Source organism: Colias philodice, chromosome 20, assembly GCF_061535455.1.
Source record: "Colias philodice isolate Cphi_HAF_F1 chromosome 20, ilColPhil1 Martin Lab GWU primary, whole genome shotgun sequence".
Lineage (NCBI taxonomy): Eukaryota > Metazoa > Arthropoda > Insecta > Lepidoptera > Pieridae > Colias > Colias philodice.
In genome coordinates, this window is record NC_143105.1 from 8608989 (window position 1) to 8636456 (window position 27468).

The 27468-nt window shown below is 36.6% G+C and overlaps 2 protein-coding genes and 1 long non-coding RNA gene across 7 annotated transcripts in view; 1 reads left to right on the forward strand and 2 right to left on the reverse strand.

The window, feature by feature from the left end:
- Positions 1 to 13441, forward strand: part of LOC149479597 (uncharacterized) — a 49868-nt gene extending 36427 nt beyond the window's left edge. For all 3 annotated transcript variants that reach the window (XM_089708055.1, XM_089708056.1, XM_089708057.1), the window contains 12 exons: positions 1940 to 2080; positions 3005 to 3145; positions 3580 to 3653; positions 3856 to 3921; positions 4289 to 4384; positions 4987 to 5185; positions 5834 to 5948; positions 6333 to 6471; positions 6732 to 6941; positions 8916 to 9293; positions 10451 to 10549; positions 10961 to 13441. In XM_089708055.1, the coding sequence (XP_089564181.1) occupies positions 1940 to 2080; positions 3005 to 3145; positions 3580 to 3653; positions 3856 to 3921; positions 4289 to 4384; positions 4987 to 5185; positions 5834 to 5948; positions 6333 to 6471; positions 6732 to 6941; positions 8916 to 9293; positions 10451 to 10549; positions 10961 to 11200 (1898 nt within the window). In that variant the 3' untranslated portion in view covers positions 11201 to 13441. The remainder of the gene's footprint in view (positions 1 to 1939; positions 2081 to 3004; positions 3146 to 3579; positions 3654 to 3855; positions 3922 to 4288; positions 4385 to 4986; positions 5186 to 5833; positions 5949 to 6332; positions 6472 to 6731; positions 6942 to 8915; positions 9294 to 10450; positions 10550 to 10960) is intronic.
- LOC149479596 (uncharacterized) overlaps positions 1 to 27468 on the reverse strand; it is a 186543-nt gene that overhangs the window by 93854 nt on the left and 65221 nt on the right. The gene's annotated exons all lie outside the window — the stretch shown is intronic.
- Tk (Tachykinin) overlaps positions 16949 to 27468 on the reverse strand; it is a 55703-nt gene continuing 45183 nt past the window's right edge. For all 3 annotated transcript variants that reach the window (XM_089708112.1, XM_089708111.1, XM_089708113.1), the window contains exons 2-3: positions 17476 to 18132; positions 16949 to 17145 (exon numbers count right to left, since the gene is read on the reverse strand). In XM_089708112.1, coding sequence (XP_089564238.1) covers positions 17114 to 17145; positions 17476 to 18124 — 681 coding nt within the window. In that variant the 5' untranslated portion in view covers positions 18125 to 18132 and the 3' untranslated portion in view covers positions 16949 to 17113. The remainder of the gene's footprint in view (positions 17146 to 17475; positions 18133 to 27468) is intronic.

Consider the following 27468-nt stretch of genomic DNA (forward strand, 5'->3'; position numbering starts at 1 on the left):
TCTGAAATGTTTTTATCGTCTCCACTCCATAAGCTTCCCTGTAGTGTATTATTTGTGCTTGCTTTGGTTAGATTGCGGTATGATTTTATTTTTTAATAACATTGCCTTATTGAATTCTTTCTTCTGCGATTTTGAAATACTTCCCAGTATTTCTAAAAGGCTAATTTCATATATATAGGTATTTCATAATAGGTCTAAAATATTAATTTTTCTTCTGTAGCATTATTTTATGCTAATTCCATGAGAAATGTTTTTCTAATTCTTGATTGTGTATAGTCAAATGTTTTGTAAGGTTATTTTGTGGGGTTAAATTTGTGTCTTTATTTGAATTGCTTCATAAATGAAAATTGTTTCCACAATACCATGATTAACCTACTAAACTCTTACATGTTCTTCATCTTCTATATCAGATGTTTAGCATTTTTTGTTGTATTCTAGTGCTGTCGATAAAATTTAAAATAATTCAAGCACTTTGTCTTGTGTTTGTGTTAATTCCCATTTATCATGCTTATTTTGTGTTTTCCTAAGTTCTGTTACCTGCAAATCTTTGTGCTAATCATGGAAAATAATGTTTTTAACATTTATATGTATCGAGATAGTTCTATATCTCCTATTGTTTGTAAAACATGTTTTATTGTTTGTAAAAAGTTTGTACGCACCGAAAAGGTGCCAAGGATCTTTACTTCTGGTACAGGTAACATATTTATCTTATCTCTCAATATTGTTACATACAGATTATAGTACTCCTAAGTGTATTTATTATTTATTATAACTCCTAATAATCCAATATGCTTTTATGTAACCGTTAAAAAATACTTATTAGTTATTATGTTACCTGTTTTTAATGTAATTACGGTCCTATCCCTAACATTTTGTACTCCTTTTAATCGCTTAATATTGACAGCACTTTCTTGCAAAATAACAAATAACTAAAGTATGTCTGTATGTAACAATATACTCTATCTCTTCCTTTCTCTTACGGTAAGTGGGAAATCTCTTTTATAATATCTTTGCACTGTAAATGACCTACGGCTATTAACACTTGCTTAAACACTGACGCTAAATCTTGAATAATTTGCACCTGTTTTAAATGTAAGATAAAATTATGTTTCATGTTTAAGTTGGCACATACTTTATTTAAAGTATCAAAACTTTTTTTATAAAAGCAAAGAATTTAATTGTATAATCTAAAATATTGAGTAAATAGTAGAAATATTTCAAAAATTAACATATTAATAATAATTATAAATTTCTGCCATTAATTCATAAGTTAAACATAACAATTAACAAAACAAATTGATCAAAAATTTAAAAATTAGTTGTACATTATTATTATGTATGTATTCAAAAAATGGTTATTATCAAAATACAAGACACTTTATGGAGAAATTCTGTGTAAGCTATCTCTGTAATTTCTACTTTGTCACATTGCATCGTGACCTTTCCCGTTCGTGCCGCCGTTCTGTAAAAAAGTCGTCTCACAGTTCCATCACGATATCTCTGTTCCGAGTCATATTATGGAGGATAAAATATCTACTGACCATATATTATATAAACTAGAAAAAATATCCAACACTTTTCATTTTCGGCGCGAGCGAAATTCATCAACATCACGTAAAAATCATTACAATCACACATTTTCGAAACTTTTGAACAAATTTCCAGTCAAAAAGTTTTCGAAAGTTATAAAAATTGCTTTAGTATTTGACGTGCATGCAGGATTTCTCCACAAATTTAACATGGTCATTTCTCATATTATACACTTATAATCACGTATAAATGCGTAGCGTTTCGACGCGCTTTACACGCAGGATTTCTCCAAAAAATTTACATGGTAATTTCTCATATACACTTTATTATAGCTGGTATAAATGTACGTGTGATATTTTTGCTCGTATCCATGTATTATAATAATGATTTCGTATGTGTGTGCGCACAGAGCCGCGATCCGGCGACACGACGCCCGGCTCGCGGCCCGGCAGCGCGCTGTCCGGCGCCGGCGTGGTGCGGCGCGCCAGCTCGGCGCCGCGCAGGCCGCGCCCCGCCTCCATCGCCGGCACCGGCTGCAACACGCCACGGGGTGAGTGTAAATGTTTATTTTCCAGGTGAATTGGGCAGTGCGAGTGCGGCCAGTACACCAGCGGTGTCCTCCCGTCCGATTAGGGCCCTTCTGGCCTCCTCCACTCAAGCGACAGCCCAAGCCGAGGTTCGAGATCCCCGTGGCGGGGGGACGCCCGCCCGCATGTCGCTACCAGGGTGAACCTTCAGTTTACCCCCGCGTCCGCGTTAAAATGTAGAAGCCCTGCTGGCTAACATTGAGAAACACCACACAAAAAAAAACCAGCGGTATCCCGCGTCGGTCGACAATAAAAAAATATATGTGTGTGTATGTATTATCTTACAAGTGCAATGTATGATACATAAAGACATTTTAAGTTTGAAAAATCAGATGTTTTGCGCGAAGTGACAGTAGTACCCACTTCAACGCTTCGCTTATGAGGCGTGCAAAATTGGACGGCCCTGTGTCAGAAGTAGACGAAGTTCAAATGGAACCACTGGAAGGCTTTAGTTTATATATAAAAAAAATCGAAAAATTAAGTTCACCCAATTCAAATTTACGAGCTACCAACTCACGAAAAAAATGAATTTAGAACCTCCTCTCCTCCCTCTCCTTTTTTGCAAAGGCCAACAACAAATTAAAAAAAAGAAATACAAAAACAGAGGAAAAAAACACAAAAGTGAAGCAGCCCTTCGCCGAGCCGTGTGCCGCGCAATAAACTACGAAATTCATTCACACGTGAATTTTTTGGCGAATAAAATGGCGAATATTGGCCAATAAATGAAATTTAGATTAATTTAATTTCAACAATTATATTATTAATCCATGTTTGTCCCTTATTATAAAAAAAATAATTTACCTGAAATGAGCTAGGCCAAACTATGTTTTCAAAACAAATAAAACTTATAGTAAAAACTCTTACTTATATAAATGTTTATCTTCCAGGTGAGCTGGGCAGTGCGAGTGCGGCCAGTACCCCGGCGGTGTCCCGCGACGGGTCGACCGTGGCCCGGCCCGCGTCCGCACCGAGACGGCCGCGCCCATTGTCCCTGCACGTCGCTAACACTCCTAGTGCGGGGAAACCGGGTACGATTGATAGTGTAGTTTATTATTGCGTAATAATTGGTTTTTAGGGGAAAACTAGACAGTGTCAGAAATAGATGAAATTGAAATGGAACCGCTGGAAGCTTTTCAAATAGTGAATCTTAAAATTAGGTTCACCCAATTCAAATTGATGAGGTGACAACTCACAAAAAAAAAACCAATTTAGAACACCCTCCTTTTTTGGAATTGGTTGAAATTATTGAATGCTTATTCCAAAAGCGTTTGGACACGTATTGAAATAAGAAAATATCGTTTGTGTCTCAACTCATATAAATAGCTAAAAATAAGCAAAACCTTTTTCGAAAGATTTTTTATTAAGTAAATAAGTTTAAAAATTAAATTAATGATATTAATATAATTCCGTAAATTGATTTCAAGAATTTTTTTTTTGAATAATTGTATTTTGTGAATTACAGCAGCACCTTTGGGTCCCGGCGAAGGCAAGCCGCCCGTTCACAGAAAGCCAAAACCAGCCAAAGAACACGAAAAGGTGACTTTTATTCTTAGTGTATTTTTCTTTTATTTATTATCCGATCTATGCTATCTAATGAAATTAACGCTAATGTGATTTTGTTATATCCATTTTTTTTATTTTGATTATCTATGAAAATAATGTTATCTTCCCTGTACATTGCATTTTAACATGATATATAAATACTAAATTAAAATATTTATATAAATAATTTTTGCAGAAGGGAGGCAAATCGCTGTCAGTATCGCCGGGCCCGCGGGACCTCGTTGTTGACGATATGTCCAAGGTAATATAATTAGTTTTTGTAGCGAATTGACTTTATAGAGAACAAAATAAATACAACTAAAATATATTTTAACGTCATATGACATATCTATACAATCTATACTAATATTATAAAGAACCTTGGGTTACATTATTGCATTTTTGGTAAGGATCTCTATTTTTTTTTTTTTGAAAATGCAACAGTGAAGATGCAGCTTTCTAATGGTGAAAGAATTTTTGAAATCGGTCCAGTAGTTTATGCGTGAAAACCATACATACATACATACATCATTACAAATCTTTCCTCTTTATAATAATATTATTATTAGTATAGATATTATGTTAATATGCTTAGCTATCAAATTAATAAAAAATATGTATGTTTCCAGTCGGTGACGTCGGAGATACGGCAAGTGGACGCTCAGGAGGTGACGCAGAAGCTCGAAGCGCTGCAGGTCACTGACGATGCGCCTGCGCATAATCACGTTAGTTGCTTTTTATGATTTTTAAAGTGAAACTTTTATTACATCGTCTCTAACTTTTTGGTCTGTGTAGCGCATGTCGCGTGACGGTCGGCTACCGAGTAGGTATAAAGCAGTGTTCGGAACCGTACGGTAATTATCGTACAAATAAGATAATTTTGTGCCTAAGTTTCACTTTTACCGTGGTTTCATAAAACCACACAACATTTTTGCCTCTAGTCATGTATTAAGTATTTTATTGTCTTGCATAAAAAATTATGAGCTTAAAAGTTAGACTTTATATTGATCATGTGAAAGTACATTTAAATACGTTTTATTTATTACTAGCTGTACTCCGCGGTTTTACCCGCAGTGCTCAGCTCCTGTTGGTCTTAGCGTGATAATTTATAGCCGATAACTGGGCTATCTTACACCGAAACAATTAAAAATATTTAAATTCTCGATTTCAATCACCACAATAATGTATTTGATTGTTTTATTGATAATGATGATTATTAGAATTAAATCAATTGATTGATTGATTGATTGGTTGTCAAAGGATTTGCAAAAAATGATCTAACATTATTACGGCTTAATTTTAATATCAAATTAATCATCCTTTTCAGACAATCGAAAACATAGAGAACATAGAAGCCAAAATAGAAACGAACACACATAAAGTACAAGAGAATAGAACAGAAGAGAAGATGGAAGTGCAGAAGGAGACACAGAAGGAGCCACAGAAGGAGACACAGAAGGAGCCACAGAAGGTGGAGCCAAAGAAGGAATCTTCTGTTGAAAAGACTGAGGAGAATGAAATGACTGGTATGTGCACTTGTCTAACCTAATTACTAAAATTGAACATACACCAGAGTGACATAAAATTTTCATATTCTATTGTAAATTGTTCAGATTATTATGTTTGTGAAGTAGTGTGGCATTTTTATTGTGGTCGATACGTGGCTTTTCTCTAGTTATGTTGTTTATTATATTTAGCATTACAATGGCAATATTTATTTCTTATTCAACTCAGGGTTCATGAGTGTAGATTATATTATTTTTATGTTAATAAAGTATAGTATAGTGTAGTAAATATAAATTAGTCTTCAGTTACACAGTTTTAGTATTTTATTAAAACCTATGTTATACCTAAACAACGATATATGTAAGTCCTATTGTATTATTTTTAGTATGGTTTGTGTAAAAACATATTTATATTAATACTAGATTTCCGCCCGCGGCTTCGCCCGCGTTTGCAAAGGAAAACCCGCATAGTTCCCGTTCCCGTGGGATTTCCGGGATAAAAACTATCCTATGTGTTAATCCAAGTTACCCTCTATATGTGTGCTAAATTTCATTGTAATCAGTTCAGTAGTTTTTACGTGAAAGGGTAACAAACATCCATACATCCATACATCCTTACAAACTTTCAACTTTATAATATATATTAGATTTGAAACAATAAATTCACAGCGTCAATGATATCGCGCCGCATCACAACGGAGGAGGAAGCGAAGGCCGCGCTCGCGGAGCGGAGACGGCGCGCCAGAGAGGAGCTCGAGAGACAGGCCGAGCTCGAGAGGCTCAGGTGAGAGGGGACTTGGGACCTGGGAGATACGGACTTGGGACCTGGGAAATAGTGAATGGGTTGGGACCTGGGAAATAGTGAATGGGTTGGGACCTGGGACTTGGGTAGGGAATGTTGGAAGATTTGGGACTTAGACTCATACTTATATGAATAGCTTACCTACCTTATAACACGCTCAAACCAATGAAATTATTGTTTTGATGTTTATTCTTATAAGTGTACAAACTTTGAATTTAATCTGTCTGTTAAAAGTGTGTTAATGTGGAGTTTAAAAGTGAAACATACAGGTGAAGTTAATAAAAGGGTGTGGGGAAAAATGGTTTAGACACTAGAGCGCGATAAAACAATACTTTAATTTGATTTCGAATACCTTTTCTTCCCCAGACTGCAGCGCGAAGCCGAGGAGGAAGCGGAGCGGCAGCGGCAGGAGGAGGAGCGGCAGCGGCGCGAGGAGGAGGAGGCGCGCGAGCTGGCCGCGCTGCAGCGACGGCACGAGGAGGAGAAGCTGCAGCGGGCTATACAGGTGCGGGGGAGTGGCGGGGAGTGGCAGTGGCGCGGGGAGGAGGAGGAGAAAGTTTTTGGGCGCGTTGAGAGTTAAATATCAAGGTTGTGACGTAGCAATACTGTCACGTCATAGAATAAGGCGACGATTTTGGTATCTTGGAATCTTGCCAAAGAAGTTTTACTTCTAACACGTGCTCGGCCACACATGCTTTTTCATATTTTATCTGTGTATAGTATGTTGTTATTTTTACTAATATTCATAAATCTTATTTTCCTCAGGCGCAGCAGCAGCTCGAGCGCGAGGAAGCGGAGCGGAAAGCGCGCGAGGAGGCGGAGAAGATCGCACGTGCGAAGGAGGAGGAGGAGAAGCGGCGCGCCGGGGAGCTGGCCGAGCGGCGTCGGGCGGCGGAGCTAGAGAGAGAGGAGAGGGAGAGGCTCGCGCGCAAGCAGCGGGTGGAGGCCATCATGGCCAGGACGCGCCTCAAGCGGGTGAGCGGGGGAGTGTGGGGAGCAGCGGGGGAGTGGCAGTGTGGGGAGCAGCTGGGGAGAGGCAGTGTAGGGAGCAGCGGGTAGAGGCAGTTTGAGGAGCAGCGGGTTGCGGCATTGTGGGGAGCAGCGGGTAGAGGCAGTGTGGGGAGCAGCGGGTAGAGGCAGTGTGGGGAGCAGCGGGGGCGGCAGTGTGGGGAGCAGCGGGGGAAGTGCAGTGTGGGGAGCAGCGGGGGAAGTGCAGTGTAGGGAGCAGCGGGTAGCGGCAGTGTGGGGAGCAGTGGGTTGAGGCAGTATGGGTAGCGGCAGTGTGGGGAGCAGCGGGTAGAGGCAGTGTGGGGAGCAGTGGGTTGAGGCAGTTTGGGTAGCGGCAGTGTGGGGAGCAGCGGGTAGAAGCAGTGTGGGGAGCAGCGGGTTGAGGCAGAGTGGGGAGCAGCTGGTAGAGGCAGTGTGGGGAGCAGCGGGTAGAGGCAATGTAGGGAGCGGCGGGTGCGGCAGTGTGGGGAGCAGCGGGTAGAGGCAGTGTGGGGAGCAGCGGGTAGAGGCAGTGTGGGGAGCAGCGGGTAGAGGCAGAGTGGGGAGCATCGGGTTGAGGCAGAGTGGGGAGCAGCGGGTAGAGGCAGTGTGGGGAGCGCGCAAGCAGCGGGTGGAGGCCATCATGGCCAGGACGCGCCTCAAGCGGGTGAGCGGGGGAGTGTGGGGAGCAGCGGGGGAGTGGCAGTGTGGGGAGCAGCTGGGGAGAGGCAGTGTAGGGAGCAGCGGGTAGAGGCAGTTTGAGGAGCAGCGGGTTGCGGCATTGTGGGGAGCAGCGGGTAGAGGCAGTGTGGGGAGCAGCGGGTAGAGGCAGTGTGGGGAGCAGCGGGGGCGGCAGTGTGGGGAGCAGCGGGGGAAGTGCAGTGTGGGGAGCAGCGGGGGAAGTGCAGTGTAGGGAGCAGCGGGTAGCGGCAGTGTGGGGAGCAGTGGGTTGAGGCAGTATGGGTAGCGGCAGTGTGGGGAGCAGCGGGTAGAGGCAGTGTGGGGAGCAGTGGGTTGAGGCAGTTTGGGTAGCGGCAGTGTGGGGAGCAGCGGGTAGAAGCAGTGTGGGGAGCAGCGGGTTGAGGCAGAGTGGGGAGCAGCTGGTAGAGGCAGTGTGGGGAGCAGCGGGTAGAGGCAATGTAGGGAGCGGCGGGTGCGGCAGTGTGGGGAGCAGCGGGTAGAGGCAGTGTGGGGAGCAGCGGGTAGAGGCAGTGTGGGGAGCAGCGGGTAGAGGCAGAGTGGGGAGCATCGGGTTGAGGCAGAGTGGGGAGCAGCGGGTAGAGGCAGTGTGGGGAGCAGCGGGTAGAGGCAGTGTGGGGAGCGCGCAAGCAGCGGGTGGAGGCCATCATGGCCAGGACGCGCCTCAAGCGGGTGAGCGGGGGAGTGTGGGGAGCAGCGGGGGAGTGGCAGTGTGGGGAGCAGCTGGGGAGAGGCAGTGTAGGGAGCAGCGGGTAGAGGCAGTTTGAGGAGCAGCGGGTTGCGGCATTGTGGGGAGCAGCGGGTAGAGGCAGTGTGTGGAGCAGCGGGTAGAGGTAGTGTGGGGAGCAGCGGGGGCGGCAGTGTGGGGAGCAGCGGGGGAAGTGCAGTGTGGGGAGCAGCGGGTAGAGGCAGTGTGGGGAGCAGCGGGTTGCGGCAGTATGGGAAGCAGCTGGTAGAGGCAGTGTGGGGAGCAGCGGGTAGAGGCAGTGTGGGGAGCAGCGGGTAGAGCCAGTGTGGGGAGCAGCGGGGGCGGCAGTGTGGGGTGCAGCGGGGGAGACGCAGCTCGGGGAGCAGCGGGGGAGTTACCTAGACACACACGTAATGACAGCTTGGTCTAGACGTGACGACAGTCATAACAAAGCGCCGAGCACTCGGCAAACAACAGCTTAAGCTCTTTAGCTATCAAAAGCACAATTAATATATATTATATACCAAAAAATTACTTTAAAAGTTCCAATCTAAAACGTTACCCTATTTTTGCAGCAAGCCGAAGAGGACAAGAAGAAGCAAGAGCAAGAACAGAAACCCGCTGAGAGTCAGCCGTCAGCTGAGACACAAAAGCAAGCACAAGCGAACGACGCGCTGAAAGACAGCACTGAAAAACCCGCTGAGACTGTACAAGTTGCTGAACTACCTAAATCAGCGTACGAAATTGCGGAAAAAAATGAAAAAACACCTTTAAATACAGAGGCAGAGAGTCAAAATTCGGTTGCAGAAGTGACGACGGAAAGTGTTGATACAGTGCAAAGTGTACCTAATGTACCTAATGATAAAAATAGTGTACCTAATGTACCTAATGTGACGGATAACAGCAACGGGAATGTACAAACGGCGGATCTGCTGTTGCTTGCAACTAGTCAGGTATGTGTGAAATTAAAAAGTAAAATCTATAATATATAAATGAATCCCAAAATGTGTTGGTAAGCGCATAACTTGAGAACGGCTGAACCGATTTCGATAATTCTTTTTTTATTATATTCCTTGAAGTACGAGGATGGTTTTTATGTAGAGAAAACGTAAATATGTACCACGGGCGAAGCCGGGTCGGACCGCTAGTATGTAATAAAACCTCATTATTATAAGACTACATTTCCGCCTGCGGCTTCGCCCGCGTTTTCAAAGAAAAACCCGCATAGTTCCCGTTCCCGTGGGATTTCCTGGATAAAACCTAGCCTATATCACTCGTGGATAATGTAGCTTTCGAATGGTGAAAGAATTTTTAAAATCGATCCAGTATATATGAGCCTATTAATTACAATCAAACAAACAAACAAAGTTTTCCTCTTTATAATATTAGTGAAGATAAATTATATAAAATTATCGTTGTTGATGTTGAAATTCAATTGTCAGTCATGTTTTTTGTTAAAAATAAACAAGCGTTGGGGCAGTGAGGCTCTTTTTGCATGAAATTTTTCCTGTGTTGAAATGAAACATCTAACTCTATAGAATCTGTTTTATTGTTGATTGATGTCACTTAGCCGTAGACGTAATTAATAAAAACGAACAATAAGTAATTAAAACAGTTTGGGGCTAATTGTGAAGCACTATTATGCCTGTTTTTCAATATCGAATCTAATGCTTTTACTAATAACATTGGTTCGACTATGATTTAAGAATCGATTTCTTATATTTTTACTAAGCGCAGCTATCTTAATTAAGGTTTTACATAATATAGTATTTTTTCAATTATTTTATTCTAAATATGAACAACTAATCCTACTAATATTATAAATGCGAAAGTTTGTAAGTATGGATGTATGGATGTTTGTTACTCTTTCACGTAAAAACTACTGAACCGATTACAATGAAATTTAGCACACATATAGAGGGTAACTTGGATTAACTCATAGGATAGGTTTTATCCCGGAAATCCCACGGGAACGGGAACTATGCGGGTTTTCCTTTGAAAACGCGGGCGAAGCCGCGGGCGGAAATCTAGTTTTAAATATGAACAACTAATGTATCATAAAATAATGTTTATTTAAAGCAATAAATAGTAATTTTGTTTGAATTTGCAGCCTGAAGAGGATTCATGTCCCGATGGTCGCGAGTCGCAGCCGCACGCCAACAATGGCAACGTTACTGCCGACCTGCTGGGACTGTCCGACGACAATGAGGTATAATATTATTCATTATTGTACTATATTTAATTAGTTACTATAGTGAATTGGAGGAAAAAATGCTGAAGAACACATATTTGGCTTTTGTTTATATACTTATACATAATATATTAAAGTAAAGAAGATAACATAAGGATGAACTTTTACATTCAATACCAATTTAACTGCTTGCTGATAATTTTCTCTGAAAGAGTGTTTGACTTTACACTTATTATTTTAAATTTAAATGACAAAAACAAAACACATCGAAAAGCTGAATAACGGCTCTTAAAACTTTAATAGTAGTCGCAGACTTTAAAAATTAAGAATGTCGTAGCTTTCTCCAATACGAAAATAATTTTTACGTCATATCTCTCGAAACAAGTTGATTTATGTTGCTATATAAACGAATCAATATTTTGTTTCCAGAGTAAGGACACCACCGGCGAGCAGTCGACCATCAAACAAATCGCCAACGCGAGCCAACCCGAGGCCAACAACGGCAACGTGTCGAGCGTGGCCCACGTTGGCCACATATCCGCCAACTTCATCCAAACGGAACGCATGGCGGAACACAACCAGAAGATCGAGAAGCTTCTCGACGACGACTTCACGACGCACAACGGCCACCAACTCAATCACCCGCTGACGTTGCAAAATGCGATCTAATTTGTATGGAATAAGGTCGAGGATCGCTTGGTCAAGCGTGCGTATTGGCTAGTCTTGTATGCGCTCTTATTCATTAAGAGATTGGTCGAGTGTGATGGCAAATGATGACCAAATTGTTTGCGTTAAGGCTCAAATTCGATTGTACTGTCGTATTGGCCAGCCTTGCCACAAATAACAAAATATTTCTTTATATACGGGCTAAGTGCATTTAATCCATTGAAAATATTACAAAACTTATGAATTACAACAAAAAATTGGAAAAAACCAAAGTTCAACGAGAAATGAATTCCGTTCACTTTGCCAAAGTTTATCGTAATGATGTTTGTTTTTAAATAAAACGATGAGTGCCTTTGTTTTTTGAAATTCGGTGCTGTTTCCCAAAATACTAGCCAATATGTATGCATTGACGGGGTAATGATTCGATATATACATATATACAGATATAAAAAATTACGATACGTAATTAAATTATCTGTAAAAATATATCGAAAATGTTGGCACATGTAATATTCAATGTAATTATTGCATTTATAAAGCAAATCCAAGATTCTATTAAGAACAATAATATATTAGCTTATTTTGCTGTATAAGCGATATTATTCACCGCTTGACGTTCCTCGTGTTTTAGAAAATTATAAAAAAAAGTAATAATAATATTTTCATAATTGAGTAACATTAGATCACTAGGGATGTAACGGGATTAACTGTCATTAAATCATCAATTAATTGTCATTAATTTTTGATTTGTTCGTTGGTCGGATAGGTTGTGTATAGGAGAGCTGTGCTTACAGTGTATACAATAATTATTATTATAAGTTTTTATTTATTGTGATTTTTTTATTAATGAAAATTATGATCAAATACATTGTTTGGTTTTTTTTCAATTTTGCAAACGTTTCGTTTCGTTTTTTTTTTATAAATGTAAAACGATTTCATGTTTTATTGGCGATTTTCCCTAAGTTGCCGACGCTACTGTGCGAGCGAGACGCATATAGCGCGACGCTTGAGTGCGAGCGGGATAGACGTATATGTAAATCCTGTACTTTTGAGTGAAATGCACCTTACTTGGGATTTAAACTAGAAGTTCCCTATAGTAGAATATCTAATATTCCCATTTAAATGCTTTTTGTCGCCTTTCAAATATCTTAATTGTATGACGTTTATTATAAAAAACCCTTCGCCAACGGAGGTAGTGAAAAAGGGCAGCTTTTACATAAAAAAATGTCCCAATATCAAATATACATAAAATAAATTTAGCCTTAAATTCTATGACAAAGTCATCCGAAAATGAAGTTAAGAAATTTGAAAGGAACACGTCGTTGGCCGCGAACAGTTATATACGATAATGATAATTTGTTAACTATTAAGTAATTTACATGCATAAACAATTTTTGTATAATAAGTAGTTAGCGTTGTATGAAATTTAATCAATTCTTTTTTTCTAATTAATACAATAATTCCCTTCCTAAGACTAATTTGCTTTTAATTTATATCGAGTTTGTGTCTGTCAACATTGACTCTACTAAATGTATAGACAATATTGACAGACATCAAAATGAACGCCCAAAAACTTGGATAATTTTGAAATATTTATGTATTAGTAGTTGTAACAAATTGTAATAATAATTAATTAATTATTAACCGTGAAAAGTCTACGCAGTGACGTGTATATTCCGTTTTTTTATTGCGCTTTAGAGTTGTCTATGGTCCACGAAGGAGGTTGTGTAGTACCAATGAGTGACGAATTTAGGTGTGTTCAAATTGTGATAGCAAATGCGCGGGAAAAACGGACCATAGACAACAATGCCGTCATATTGCTTGTAGATTTACAATTTTGCTAATCGTCCATTTTTACGGTTCCCCGATGCGAAATCATGTAATCTGTATACAACAATGGCCTTATTATTTTATTAGCTATTTTTCTTATGATGTTTTGTTTGAGTGCGTACAACGACGGTCCGCCATTTTGATTACGCTTTTCCTAAACTGTTCTAAAATAGGTAGATATTTGTGAAATTCCAATTTAAAAATTACATATCCATAATAAATAGATGGATGAACAAAATGGCGGACGGTCGCACGGCGTGGATGTGTGTATTATGTTACACAAGAAAAGGTTGTCGAGAGCATTGTATTTATCAAATTCGAGACATGGCTTCTATGTATGTTCTATTCTACATTATGTTAGCAATCGATGGATTTATAAGGAGAAAGTTTTAATAAAAAATATTATAAATTTAAGTGTTGTTTATTTTTTTACCCTTATCTTCGCTACTTATTAATACTTAATTAAACGATCATTATCGGTTTTATGAGTACTTAAATGACTTTGATGCTAATTAATATTAAAAAAATCAATACAATATTACAATATAAAAATTCGCATATTTAAATCAGTCAGTGATAAGTTAATGGGCGATGGTTCCACCATGTGACCTAGTAATAATATATTGGAAACACTTATTCCTGTACACCAAAAAAAAACACTAAAAAAACATTACACTTTACCATCGATGTGCACAACGCCATCTAGTATCACACCAATCGACGAATTATCATGGAGTTATCAATGATTTCGTTTTACCACAAAAATACTTATCTCGCATTTTGTCTTTTTCATTGATCGATGGATCCCAAAACTTTCGAGTAATTATTTCTTACCTAGTAGATCAAGAGCCCACGACGGCCAGACTTTCCTTTCTTTCGGAAAGTTGAAAGTTTCTCTGTATATGTCTCCTATACAGATAAGAACGACCAGCGACTATCAAGTTTGGGTTGTGGTTACTTTGGCAGGAAACAGGTAGTGAAGGTGTATAAAATAGTACCTAACTTTCATTATAGTTTAAAAGCTAAATTTTATATATGTTACTTGGGGACCTATAAAAAAACATTACCTTAAGAGCCAGACAGTTTTCATGGTTCTTACATCTAGCCAGACACATTTAAAAAATAACTAACATATCATCAAATTCACATAACTACCTAAAAGCGTAACAAATATGAAATAACCCACTAAAACATTAGTTAACTATAATTATTAAAAAAATAAAAGTATAATATATAAGTAATAAAATTATTACTTATCTTTTACGGGGGTTTATGTTGATGAAATTTCACGTATCTCGATGACACAATAAAAAAGTCATCGGGATACGTGAAATTCCATCAACATAAGTCTAAGTAAAAGATAAGTAATAACTTTATTACTTATATATTATACTTTTATTTTTTTAATAATTATAGTTAACTAATGTTTTTAGTGGGTTATTTCATATTTGTTATGCTTTTAGGTAGTTATGTGAATTTGATGATATGTTAGTTATTTTTTAAATGTGTCTGGCTAGATGTAAGAACCATGAAAACTGTCTGGCTCTTAAGGTAATGTCTTTTTATAGGTCCCCAAGTAATGCCGGGTCCAGACTGGTGAAACGTAACATGCAATGTAACATTCTGCCTTTCATTGCATGTTCGCTGCTGGTGTGGACGTATAGCGCGCTCATAACGCGCATTCACTACGAACCTCCCGTAGTCGTGTTCCTTGCCCCTTTGTGTTCGTCGAAAAACCGACAAATTTCGGATCGCTCCGCGCGCGGCTTGTAATGCTCGTAGCATGCGCGTGTAATGCACAATTCGCGCGCGCAAGACGTCCAAACTATGAGAAATTGTTACAAAGTGTGTTACCTTTCATGATACATTGCAGCAATGTGGACGGTGAATTCTTTCATTGCATGTTACATTGCATGTTACGTTTCACCAGTCTGGACCCGGCATAACATATATAAAATTTAGCTTTTAAACTATAATGAAAGTTAGGTACTATTTTATACACCTTCACTACCTGTTTCCTGCCAAAGTAACCACAACCCAAACTTGATAGTCGCTGGTCGTTCTTATCTGTATCGGAGACATATACAGAGAAACTTTCAACTTTCCGAAAAAAAGGAAAGTCTGGCCGTCGTGGGCTCTTATATTATAGCGACCAAATCGGTATCAACCATTTCGTTACATAATATTATATACGTGCTACAACTAAACGATTGGGTCCAGGTGGTTTTGACTAGATGGCGTTGACGAATTACATGAAAATGTATTGCTGTAATTTACATAACATCTTTAAATAAAACTAATGAAATTCTAGTAATAATTTTGGACCTTAAATCGCAGGTCAATTAACTTAATTAAATGTAGGTAACACAATATGCCTTCTACTAAATGATATTCGTCAATTTTGAAAAGGTATTCAATCGCAAATATCATGAAAATTTAAATTACTTGAGTCAGTAACAGCTTCCAAAAATTATAATGTAGCCCATAATGATATTCACACATAAACACAGGCCTTAGTAACGTAGTTAGTTCGCATAGAGTGAAAGCCGAAAATCGTTAGGTATAGCGCTCTTTGAATTCACATTCAAATCGTTTTATTTAAAGCTAGCTTTCCGCCAGCGGCTTCTTCCACGTCAAAGAAAATCCCGCATAATTCCGTAAATCCATTCAGCACTTTTTGAGTTTAGCGCCTACAGACAAACAGACAAAAATTCTAAAAACTAGGTATATTTTGGCTTCGATATGAATTGTTCTTCAAAAAAAAAATTCAATAAACAGTTTTGACTTTCCTACAATTTTATTAGTATATAGATGGTATATACATAGATATAGATTTCATATTATTAAATCCTTATAGTTACATCAGCTAGTAGCTAGTAGCTTAGTGAATTAACTTTTTTGTCATTTACCAAGTACCAATGAGTATTATCATCATCTATGAAGAATGAAGCAGCTTAGTAAGAGTGATTATCAGCACGCCTTTTGCGAACTAGAGCCATCGCATCAGTTGCTCTACCCCTGAACCACTACAAAATACATAGTCTAGATTTCACCACAAGTTGATGAGTTGATAACTACTTGATATCATTAAAATTATAATGAAGTAGTACCTAGTAAAATCATGTAAAATATACACGAAATCCGCAGCTTGCGACTTAAAAATGTTTTTTTAAGATTAACTGTTATTGTGGCTACAATATTTACCTCATAAGTTAGTTTGTTATTTGGCTAAAAAAATTATGTATTGTATGTATCTGACTTGTGTGCGTTTTGTTTGTAAATTGAAAATTGTATTGAAATTTTATTCAGGTTAATTATTATTTCAGACTGTGAAACGGCCACGTTACTCTTTTTAAAGGTTGGTTCTTAAGAAGGTACGTTAAAGGGCCGATTATACTATTATAGTGTGCTGCAATAAGTGTGTAAACTACTTAAGTATATCTTTTATTGAAACTGCTGAACCAATTTTGATAATACCCTGATATGTGTCTAATGATTTTTGTATGAATTGAAGTAGTTACCTTGGTACCTTATAATTTTCAGGATTCGGGTAATAGGGTTAAAAATTAAACAACGGTAAAATTGACAACTGCGTTTATTGTTATCCATATTATTATAATACAAAGAGTGTCATACATTTTGCCAGCCTTTGCAAAATGCCGTTGACTTATAATAAAACAATATAACTAGTCTAAGAGATCAAAATAATTGTAACAAACATATAATTGTCTAGAAGAAAATCTCACAAACATAGGATAGTTAAAATATTATTATCTATATAAATAATCGGTAATACATTGAGATCGAAGTAGATAATTCAATAATAAACATCTTATTTTCAAAGCATTTATAAACTCTTAAAACAACAACTACATTATTTCATAATGTTTGACAACAATTATATTTTATTTAATACTTATTTAAAATACGTAAGAAATAGCGAAGTTATTTTTATACTGTAAGAGTAAATATTTACTAGAAATTCAATTTATCGACGCTAAATAAGCCTATTATATTAATTGGCAAGAGCGTAGCTTAAATATAGGATATGTTAGTGTTTCTGTAGTCCTAGTCCTTTGTGGGGATTCAGTTGGACGCGTCGATCTCACTGCTGGAATCTGTCAAGAAAAAAAATAATTAAAATATGTTCGAACCTTAATATGAATCGTTTACTGCAATCGGTGAGCTTATATTCGTAGCAATAAACTTTCGTAGCACCCGTAATAGTTCAAATATATATTTTTTATCTTAAATTTGTATAAAACTGATCGAACTTCGGTATTTAATCAAATATTATAATTTTAAAATGTTGAACGTCATGACATAATTTGTAAAATTTATGAAATCATTTAGTAAATAGAAAATTTTAAATATTCATTTTTCTATCTTGATAATTATATTATAACAATAAATTAACGCCTCTTTACACTAATCAATCAAAATCTCACCAGCTTCAGTCCATTTCTTGCCCCGCATTCCCATGAAGCCAGTCTTTCTCTTCGGCCAGGGTCCGGTCAGCAAAAACTTAATCTCTTTAGGCCCGCCATACCTCACGTCCTTTTTACCACGAACGCCTATGAAACCTCGACGCCTGTTTTGCCGTTTTTCTGGGATTGATTTTTTACCTCGAACACCGTAAAACGCGCGCTTGTCTACCTCGTTTGTGATTCGGGAATCGTCGTCATCAGCGCTTTGCAACTTTTGAAGGTATTCATTGATAGCTGCGTTCATGAATGAGTCCCGGTTGACGTCGTTAATGTAATCCATTTGGTTCATCGGGTTCCTCTTTGGGTCGTATTCGAAGCTGTATGGTAGAGAGAAGTCGGTGAACTCTTTCTTGCCGCGCATGCCGACAAACCCCATGGGAGTGCGTTTGTATGGCCACAGATCTTCAGGGTACTCGAACGCCCGCTTTCCCTTGACTCCGACGAAGAAATTCGGTCTACGTTTGAACATTTCTGTGTCTCTGGCCTCAATGTATTTCTTCCCGCGCATTCCGAAGAAGCCGTGCGGAGTGCGTTTGGCGAATTCCTCCACGGCCAGCACTTGCGCCAACTGGAGAGTGGCTATTAAAATGTATGCACGACACGACCCCATTGCTGAATCTGTAACAAAAGGAAAAATATTTAATTATATTGATTCGATTTTTCAGTTTTAAATGTTATCTGATAAACTATTAATAAATCTCAACCCATGATTAGTTTGCGTCAAAATTTATTTTTAATATCTATTTTTTTATTTATTTTAAGGAACGTAAAATAAATCCCGCAAGAACGCTGCAGAAAAATGCCATTAAAACCTTACGGTTAGCCTTAACCTTCATGTATGTTTATCCAAGTTTATTAGCCGCATATATCGCTACTAAAACTACAAAGGATCCCCTGGGCCAGTGATGACAAGCGTAGACCACGAGTAAACATTAATAATAGCCTTCCGTCAATATTGTGGTTGTATTTTGTGCAGCATTATGTAATATCATCGAAGATATATTGACTTATTGGTCTGGTGAGAGCAATGGAGTCTTAATGCTTTAAATACATCATCAAGGCTTTAATAAAGTGAGTGTGAGTGAGTGATGATGATTAATTAATGATTAATTATATTTGTGTGCAATCCTTATTTATTATTTTTGCACATAATATATACTTAGGTCCATGTTAGATTGTAAAAGATATATAACCGTATAAAATCTGAAGTAGGTACCTACATATTATTATGGTTCATACATTTGCATGCTGCGCTTAAAATAATATTATCTCCTGAAACTATTACAGGCAGAATTATGTTAATTATTATATAAATTTCACAGTTTTATACGATTCCCGGTAGGTTGGTAATTGCAATTAATCCTGCAGCAGTTACTCGAATATCCCCTACGATCCCCTTATTACATAAATCTTGTACAGTACGGTCTTCTATAATATAAGTGTAACTACATTCAGCAAATTATTTATAAACATTTTTCAACGTTAATATTGGACAATTTTTCTCATTTCATACTAAAAATATTGTTAATATTTTTAGTATGAAATGAGAAAAATTGTCCAATATTAATTAAGTATGTTAAATTATTTTTTCATAAGAAGTTAAGTACTAAAATTTATGAAGTCGGTAGGCTGGTAGGCAATAGGCATCTTGTGTATCTACCAATTTATGAAGAAATTATTGTAGGTAATAATTTCTGCAATAAATTTTAAATTTTGAGATTATCAGCTATCAATTTATAAAGATTAAATTTTTAATTCCATACAATTTTTTTTTCCATAAATATAATAATTTGTCGATTTTCTACTTTTCTACTTATTTCTAATTTTCTACTTATGTTAAGTTAAAGAAACAGTCTACCAAGTTTACGCACATTTTTCACTTCGCTAATCTTCTTTTTGTTAATTTCATACTCGAGTAACCCCGTTATTTATTTGACTTCTGCTGTTCGCGATATAAACATTAAAAAGATAAACTTTTTTAGTTGGGATGATAATTAACCACTATTCCCAAAGCGATACTAGAAGTTTAAGTGCGTCACACACGGTGAAGATACTATAATATTTTATCTTAAGATACTGTAATATTTTATATTACAGTATCTTAAGGTATCCGGTATCAGCGTTCTGACCATCATTTTTCTTTTTGTCATTGCGTACTAAGACCCCTGTAGAACCGCCATCCTGTTACAAATGACCCGAAATTTTGTGGGTATTTGTGGGTATTAAAATATTATAGTATCTTCACCGTGTGTGACGCGCTTTATTGGTAACACTATTCACTTGAAATGTTATAAGATTATACCTACTACATAATTAAGAAATTTTTACTAATTTGCAAGATGCGGTTTATCATCATCATGACAATAAGGTAAATCGCTATATTTTTGATCAAGACTTGGTAATTGGTATCATATAATTTGTAGGGGTGAGGTTTAATTACTTTTATCAAGATATTTATGTATAATCTAAATCCTTCCGGGAGTGTAAAGCATTTCCATGAATCGTCAATATTTATCACAAAATAACATCCTCAACCCTATTCTTATTGCAAGGATTGCAAGAAACCTTTGCATCATTCAAATTGCAATTGCATTGAATGACTTGCACGAACTCAAAGACTTCTCAAGCATTATTTATACACAAAAATGCTGTAATGCCTTCGTAACTCCGCTGACCGGAGTCCCAATAAAGATGTCAACACAGGTTAAAAGGAAGACGGGAGCCATTTGCGCGTTGTTCCCTTGAAATCTGCAACTCCATTACTGCCTGAGTGCTCTGCGATATATTGCATTTGATTCAACGTCGTGTGTGTTTCTCTTTTAAAATTGTTGGTGAATTATTGATCTTTAGCTTGTGGTTTTGGTTTGTTTGCTTGATAATAATTATAATTTACTTCACGGCACTGTTTTATACCTACAAGTTACCTAAATGATAACATCTATCATTTATGTTGCTGTATCTTTCGTTTTTCAGGAGCCCGACAATCTATCCAATCTATATCTACCTAAATATTTGGTTTGTAATATGAAATATCTACTAATATTATAAAGCCAAAGAGTTAGTTTGTTTGAACGCGCTAATCTCAGAAACTACTGGTCTGATTTGAAAAATTCTTTCGCTGTTAGATAGCCCATTTATCGAGGAAGGTTATATCATCACATCACATTAAGACCAACAGGAGCAGAGCAATGCTGGTGAAACCGCGGTGTACAGCTAGTCTAATCTAAAATCTCTATAGGAAAGAATCACCAGATGTTTTGACAAATTCGTTTATTTAACATTGTAGGAACCCTTTACAGACAAACATTTCCTTGTTGTTTTACAAAGTGAAAAAGGGATAACAAAAGACGATACCTACCTAAATTTATAACTAATGTGTACTTTTAAATAAATCACGACCTTTGTAACGACAAAACATTTGCTAACTTCCAATTTCAATCAGAACGTGTCAGACCTTCAGGTGTAAGCTTTCTTACATAATTCTTCGTAGAATCCGCTTTATTTATCGATGCCGTAAGCAAAAGATATTTAAATATTCGGAGAACATAGTTAGGATAGGGAGTATCATGTTTTCTATCCTCGTTTATAAAAGAAATACTTAAGTACCTATGAGTTTTTGGGATTTCCATATTGCTTGGATAATTAATTTGTTAGAAGATGAAGTGGTGTTGATGAAATTTTGAACCATTTTATAAAGCACTTGTGCTTTGTGCAATCGATAATTTTTGATTATATATATTTGATTATATAGATACTATTACAATTATTAAAAACGAAAGTTTATTTATTCTGATTTATTTAGTTTAAAGTTAATTTCAGATTAACAATGGTAGATATAATATGCTACCAACATTATTTTAATCACTAAATACGCGTCATAATACCTATAATTCTGTCAAAAAGTAAAATTATTAACTACCGAAAACTATTCAACTTTATGCATAACTAAAAATAATTTCCACTTCATAGTTCTAAGCATACAAAGCACGGATCTACATAATAGATAGAACATTAAAGTTTAAATACAAAAGTTACGCGCTAAAACGAGTCTCTTCAAAAGGTACCTAAATTAGAATAGAGGTCTATTTTTAACCACTAAAGTAATAATTTTTTCCTAAACAGTCTTTAAATAAACCTACGGTTAGGTTTTAAGTATTATGGTTTGAATTAAAAATGTTATAGTAAAGAAGTTTCCACCCTGATTGCGAATTGGGAACACAAAACAATATTGTGTAGATATTTGTGTAACATACAGGTATTGTGCAGGCACTTCTTAAACCTTATTGAGTTTGAATTTAAAGATATCTTACTAATTCTTATTCTTACTAATATTATAAATGCGAAAGTTTGTGAGGATGTGTGTGTGTGTGTGTTTATTACTCTTTCACGCAAATTCTACTGAACCGATTACAATGAAATTTAGTACACATATAGAGGATAACTTGGATTAACACATAGGATAGGTTTTATCCCGAAAATCCCACGGGATCGGGAACTATGCAGGTTTTTTTTGAAAACGCGGGCGAAGCCGAAATAATTGAATGCAATATCGAAATAAAAGATTTTCCAAATGTACCTACACTGTATCGTAGGTATATCAGACTCCCATGAGTTTTTCCTCAAAAAGTATGCCAATCGCGCGTAGGCATGTTCTAATGATTATATCTTTAGAAGGTTCCAAAAAGCATTTATGTATTACATGTACTAAACTGTAAAAAAAGGACAAATACAAGATCACATTTTCTTAAATGTCAAACAAAATAATATATTCGTACTTAAGTAACAAAAGTGCCTTCACTGAATATTCCAATTATTTCATTTTCACAATAATTATCGAGGCTATTTTTATAAGTGACAGGCGACAAAAGGTTTTACGGTTTATTAAACACTTTGTAATGCAAATAATTTACCAACGAGCTGAATAAAAATAATTCTGAAAATTAATGAACAATAAATGATTGCTCTATGTGTGATTTTACACGTGTCTTTTAGATTTTTATTATATTTTTAAATCTATTTTGATTTGGCTTTTTCGTTGATTTATTTAAGATGAACCATAACAAAATCTCTATATCTATACAAGAATAACTGTATTATCTATAACTGAGATAAGAGTTTAGATATTTTTAATCAACATTTTTGTGTCTAGGTTTTTTGTGGTGTGATTTTAGTTGTGGTTAATTAACGCGCTGATTTTTTACGATCGATTTTCTAAGAGCTGTTTTTCTACATCAATATAATAAAAATCCCTTCAGCCGTTTTTGAATTATAATTAGTGATGTAAATGCCACGAGCCAGGATGAGCAACTAGTTTAAAATAAAATAATATCTATTGCTAGAAACGTAGGCGTAAAGATGCGGTCAAAGCAACCTACTGCTCGATAAACATCCAACTCAAGAGCTATTGAATAGATCCTTTACAATGCCTTAAAGATGTAAATCATTTTGAGTTAAATTAAGTGATATCGTTAAAACAAGAATTCTATTCATAAACGCGATGCTATTTGGCTAAAATTAAAGAAACTGGTTTATTTCTGTTTGAATAGTGCAGTTTAATGTAGAAATATCGACTAAACGGAAACAAAAGACAGACCTATATATTATTACCAGCGGTCCACCCCGGCTTCGCCCGTGGTACCTACATGTTTAAACTATCATATCTATCAAGTTGGATCGAACTGCACATGGTGTGCGAATTTTATTAAAATCGGTTAAGTGGTTTAGGAGTCCATTGAGGATAAACATTGTGACACAAGATTTATATATGTCACGGCTAAAGGTAGGTGAGAACATAAACTTAAGATTAGCCGGCTAAACTTAGGTTTATTTTCGACGAGGTGTTAATGTTAGTTTGTTCTATCTTTAGCCGGCTAAACTTAAGTGTAACCGCAGGCCCGTGGCTAAAAATGTCGGGGTGGGTAGATTTGGTTAGCGCCGGGCCGGTGGAGGGCTTGAGGGGCCCGCACAGTGCCAGAAAACACTCGCCCTGTTCCTTACATGTATTATAGTAACCAAATCTACCCACCCCGACTCAGGGCAGAAAGCTGGTGGCTAGGTTAGGTTAGGTTAGAACTCTTAAGACCCGCACGAGCCGAGCGAGCGCAGCGAGCGTGCTGCGGCAGCAGCCGGCGAAGTGCCAGAAAACACTCGCCCTGTTCCTTACATGTATTATAGTAACCAAATCTACCCACCCCGACATTTTTAGCCACGGGCCTGCGGTTACACTTAAGTTTAGCCGGCTAAAGATAGAACAAACTAACATTAACACCTCGTCGAAAATAAACCTAAGTTTAGCCGGCTAATCTTAAGTTTATGTTCTCACCTACCTTTAGCCGTAACATATATATTATATAAAGATTAAGATGTCGATTTTTAATATTGATAAGTATATGCATTATTTATATATTTATTATTTATAGAATGACGCAAACTTTGTGTTTACTTGCAATTACTAAATAAATGAAAAACTTGTGACCAAAAATACGGATACCTACAGCAAAACAGTAGATAGTTTTACTAACTAAAACTAAAACAGACAACACGTAAACATTTGTAAATGCAGAAATTCTAACGTTTTCATCTTGTCTAAACGTATTGTGACGTAAAATAGTCTCTCCGCGAGATAAAAGTTGGTCCAACGTTAAACGTTTTTAACCACTTTTGCAACGTGTTTTTAGCGTACACAAAATAATACAATTGGTATCTATAACGGTTTGTTTTAGTCTCAATTACAGTGGAATTATCGGAATAAAAATGTAAAGCGCACTGAGCAAATTTGATATCATCTATACCTACTATGTACCTATACTTACTATATAATAGTAGAGGTCCGCCCCGGCTTCACCCGTGGTACATATTTCGCAATAAAAGGTAGCCTATATCCTTTTTCGGGTATCAAAATATCTCCATACCAAATTTCATGCAAATTGATTCAGTAGTTAAGGCGTGATTGAGTAACAGACGGACAGACAGACTTACTTTCGCATTTATAACTAATCCTATCCAAAGGTTGCCTGGCAGAGATCGCTTGAAAGCGATAAGGCCGCCTATTTAACATGTTGTATCTGTCTTATATGTTTTTTTTTTCTTTTCTTTTCTTTTCTTCTGTATGTGTGTGTTAAATAAAGAATTTTGTATTGTATTGTATTGTATACCTAATATTAGTATGGATTATAAAGCTGAAGAGTTTGTTTGTTTGTTTGAACGCGTTAATCTCAGGATCTACTGGTCCGATTTGAAAAATTCTTTCGGTGTTAGATAGCCCATTTATCGAGGAAGGCTAAGCTATAATAATTATACCATCACGCTAAGACCAACAGGAGCGGAGTCACGCGGGTGAAACCGCGGGCTTAGCTAGGCTAGCTATAGCTAGGATAGGATATAAATACCTGCTATTTAAATATTTTATGCGTGAGATAGAGCATGCGTATGAACTACAGGACTTTTTTCATACATAATCAAGAACTATCTAATCTAATATCTACTTTATATTATAAAGGCGATAGTTTGTAAGGATGTATGGATGTATGGATGTTTGTTACTCTTTCACGTAAAAACTACTGAACCGATTACAATGAAATTTAGCAAACATATAGAGGGTAACTTGGATTAACACATAGGATAGTTTTTATCCCGGAAATCCCACGGGAACGGGAACTATGCGGGTTTTCCTTTGCAAACGCGGGCGAAGCCGCGGGCGGAAATCTAGTGATAAAATATATTTGCTCATGCCTAAGCTAAAAGTTAAAAGTTAAAACATAGCGCTAACTTTATCAATGTGCTAAATGCTAATAAAATCAAACTTCCACAAATATATAATACTTCCAAAAAAAATATGCAAATATTGTACTTATAAATGAACATTGTTCCACAATAATTGATTAGCAACGAACCACCAACGAACACTTAAAGTCGTGGGTGTCCGGTTGTGACCAGAAATATTTCAAACGATTATATGACTAAAATTGAGGCCTTCTGAATTAGAATGCTATCGTACTGGTAATGAATTTTGATTGTGTACTGCAAAGGTTCAATACAGTTCATAAATGGGAACTCCCTATTCCACTCAGGACAAATTCTACCATTTGATTCACTTTCGGAATGTTCTCTGCAAAAGATAATATTATATCCATTCTTCATTCTTTAGATTGGTAGAGCATTTTTAGTTATTGGTTAACAGTATAACCTTCTACTATCTGACGTTACAGTCATACAACCCTGCTTATTGTAGGTTTTATTCATCGTGATTTTTTAGTATTCAAAACACGCACCCGTTATAGTTCCAATGAACGAAGGTTTGATTTTTAAATTGTAACAACGCTTCATAATGTGCAATCAAGCTGTGCAATCGACTGAATTTTTTACAAAATACATACTATATGTATATGAGATTATTAAAATTATTTAAAATAGGTACTGAAACTGTTTTATTTCATTACATTTCCTCTCGTAAATTATCAATCTTTAAGTGTTAAAAATATTCAGTTATCACTACATAGTATAAAACAAAGTCGCTTTTTCTGTCCCTATGTCCCTATGTATATATCTTTAAAACTACGCAACGGATTTTGATGCGGTTTTTTGTAATAGATAGAGTGATTCAAGAGGAAGGTTTTAGTATATAATTTATTAGGTTTTAGACAAAGCGGGCGAAGCCGCGGGCGGAAAGCTAGTTTTAATAATAAAACGAACCCTCAAATGTGAGAGGTAGCGGTTAATTTAAACGTGTTTTATTATAATGAGGAAATATTACTCGTTCCAAGATTTCGCTTTGTTCACTTTACACTGTTTACCTTTTTTCAACGCTAATTAATTTATCCTTTATTCAACTAACCATTACTTCGTGTTTCATTCTGTTCAAAATTCTTCTAAACTTTCTTAAAATTTCATCGTTTTCCTCAGACAAAAGTGAGAAAAATTAAAAATTTTGGCCACACAATAACCGAAACTGCTGCTACCAGACTGCTGGATAAAATTAATAAGTGAAAAAAAAAGATGCGTAGTAAAATATGTTTGTTACTATTGTACCTATGTTTCATACATCGTCGTCAGTCTGACACAACATGATAAAAACACGTTGCTAACATCAACCCATAAGTTTTTCGCCCACAAAAATCGAGGCGAGTAAAGAACTTAACACTTCTAAAAATATTACAAATTCTTCATAGATCCTTGAGTAATGAGTAGGTATGGTATTCATTCAAATCCTTTGCCAATAATGATCAATTACAATGAACATACGTAGGAAGGTACTTACAATTACGCAAATACTATAAAAATATATGAAAAGTTAAGCGAAAGTTGCTATTGTTGACTTATAAATAGCCGTTACATATAACCCACGTCTCTGGAAATAAAATTATTAGTCTAATAATATACAAATCTTGGATTCCTAGTTCGTAAACGGAACACGTACATACCTAATGAAAAACGTACCAACCGTGTGTAATACAATACCATGAAAACTATACATATTATATTTAACGTTTAACCTTACTGTATCCATTGCTTGTCCACTGAGCTTTAGCAAATATTATTCCCCTATTTTGAGAGTAATGTTCAGCACAATTGAATATTGTCGTTGGTCTTTAGTATTCATAGCATGCATGGAAGAGCGTGTATTATTAATATTTAGATCGATACTTTTAGTTTCAGTTGCGTGGATCGATATGAAAAAAATCATGTTGGTTTCTCATATAACCTTTTTAGGAGACGTAATTATAGAAGATTATATTATTATTTAAATCCCACAACAAATTTTAACAAATGACCTACCCCTGAACATAAATGATCACATTAATACTTTTTCTAATTTGAATTCCGAATTATGCATTATAACCTAATTATTATAATTTATAACCAATGCGGATGCGTAGAGCCACATATTTGTTTATTTTAACTACTCTGCTAGTATCATAGCATTTGAGTCAAATAAAAGAAACATGAATATTTATG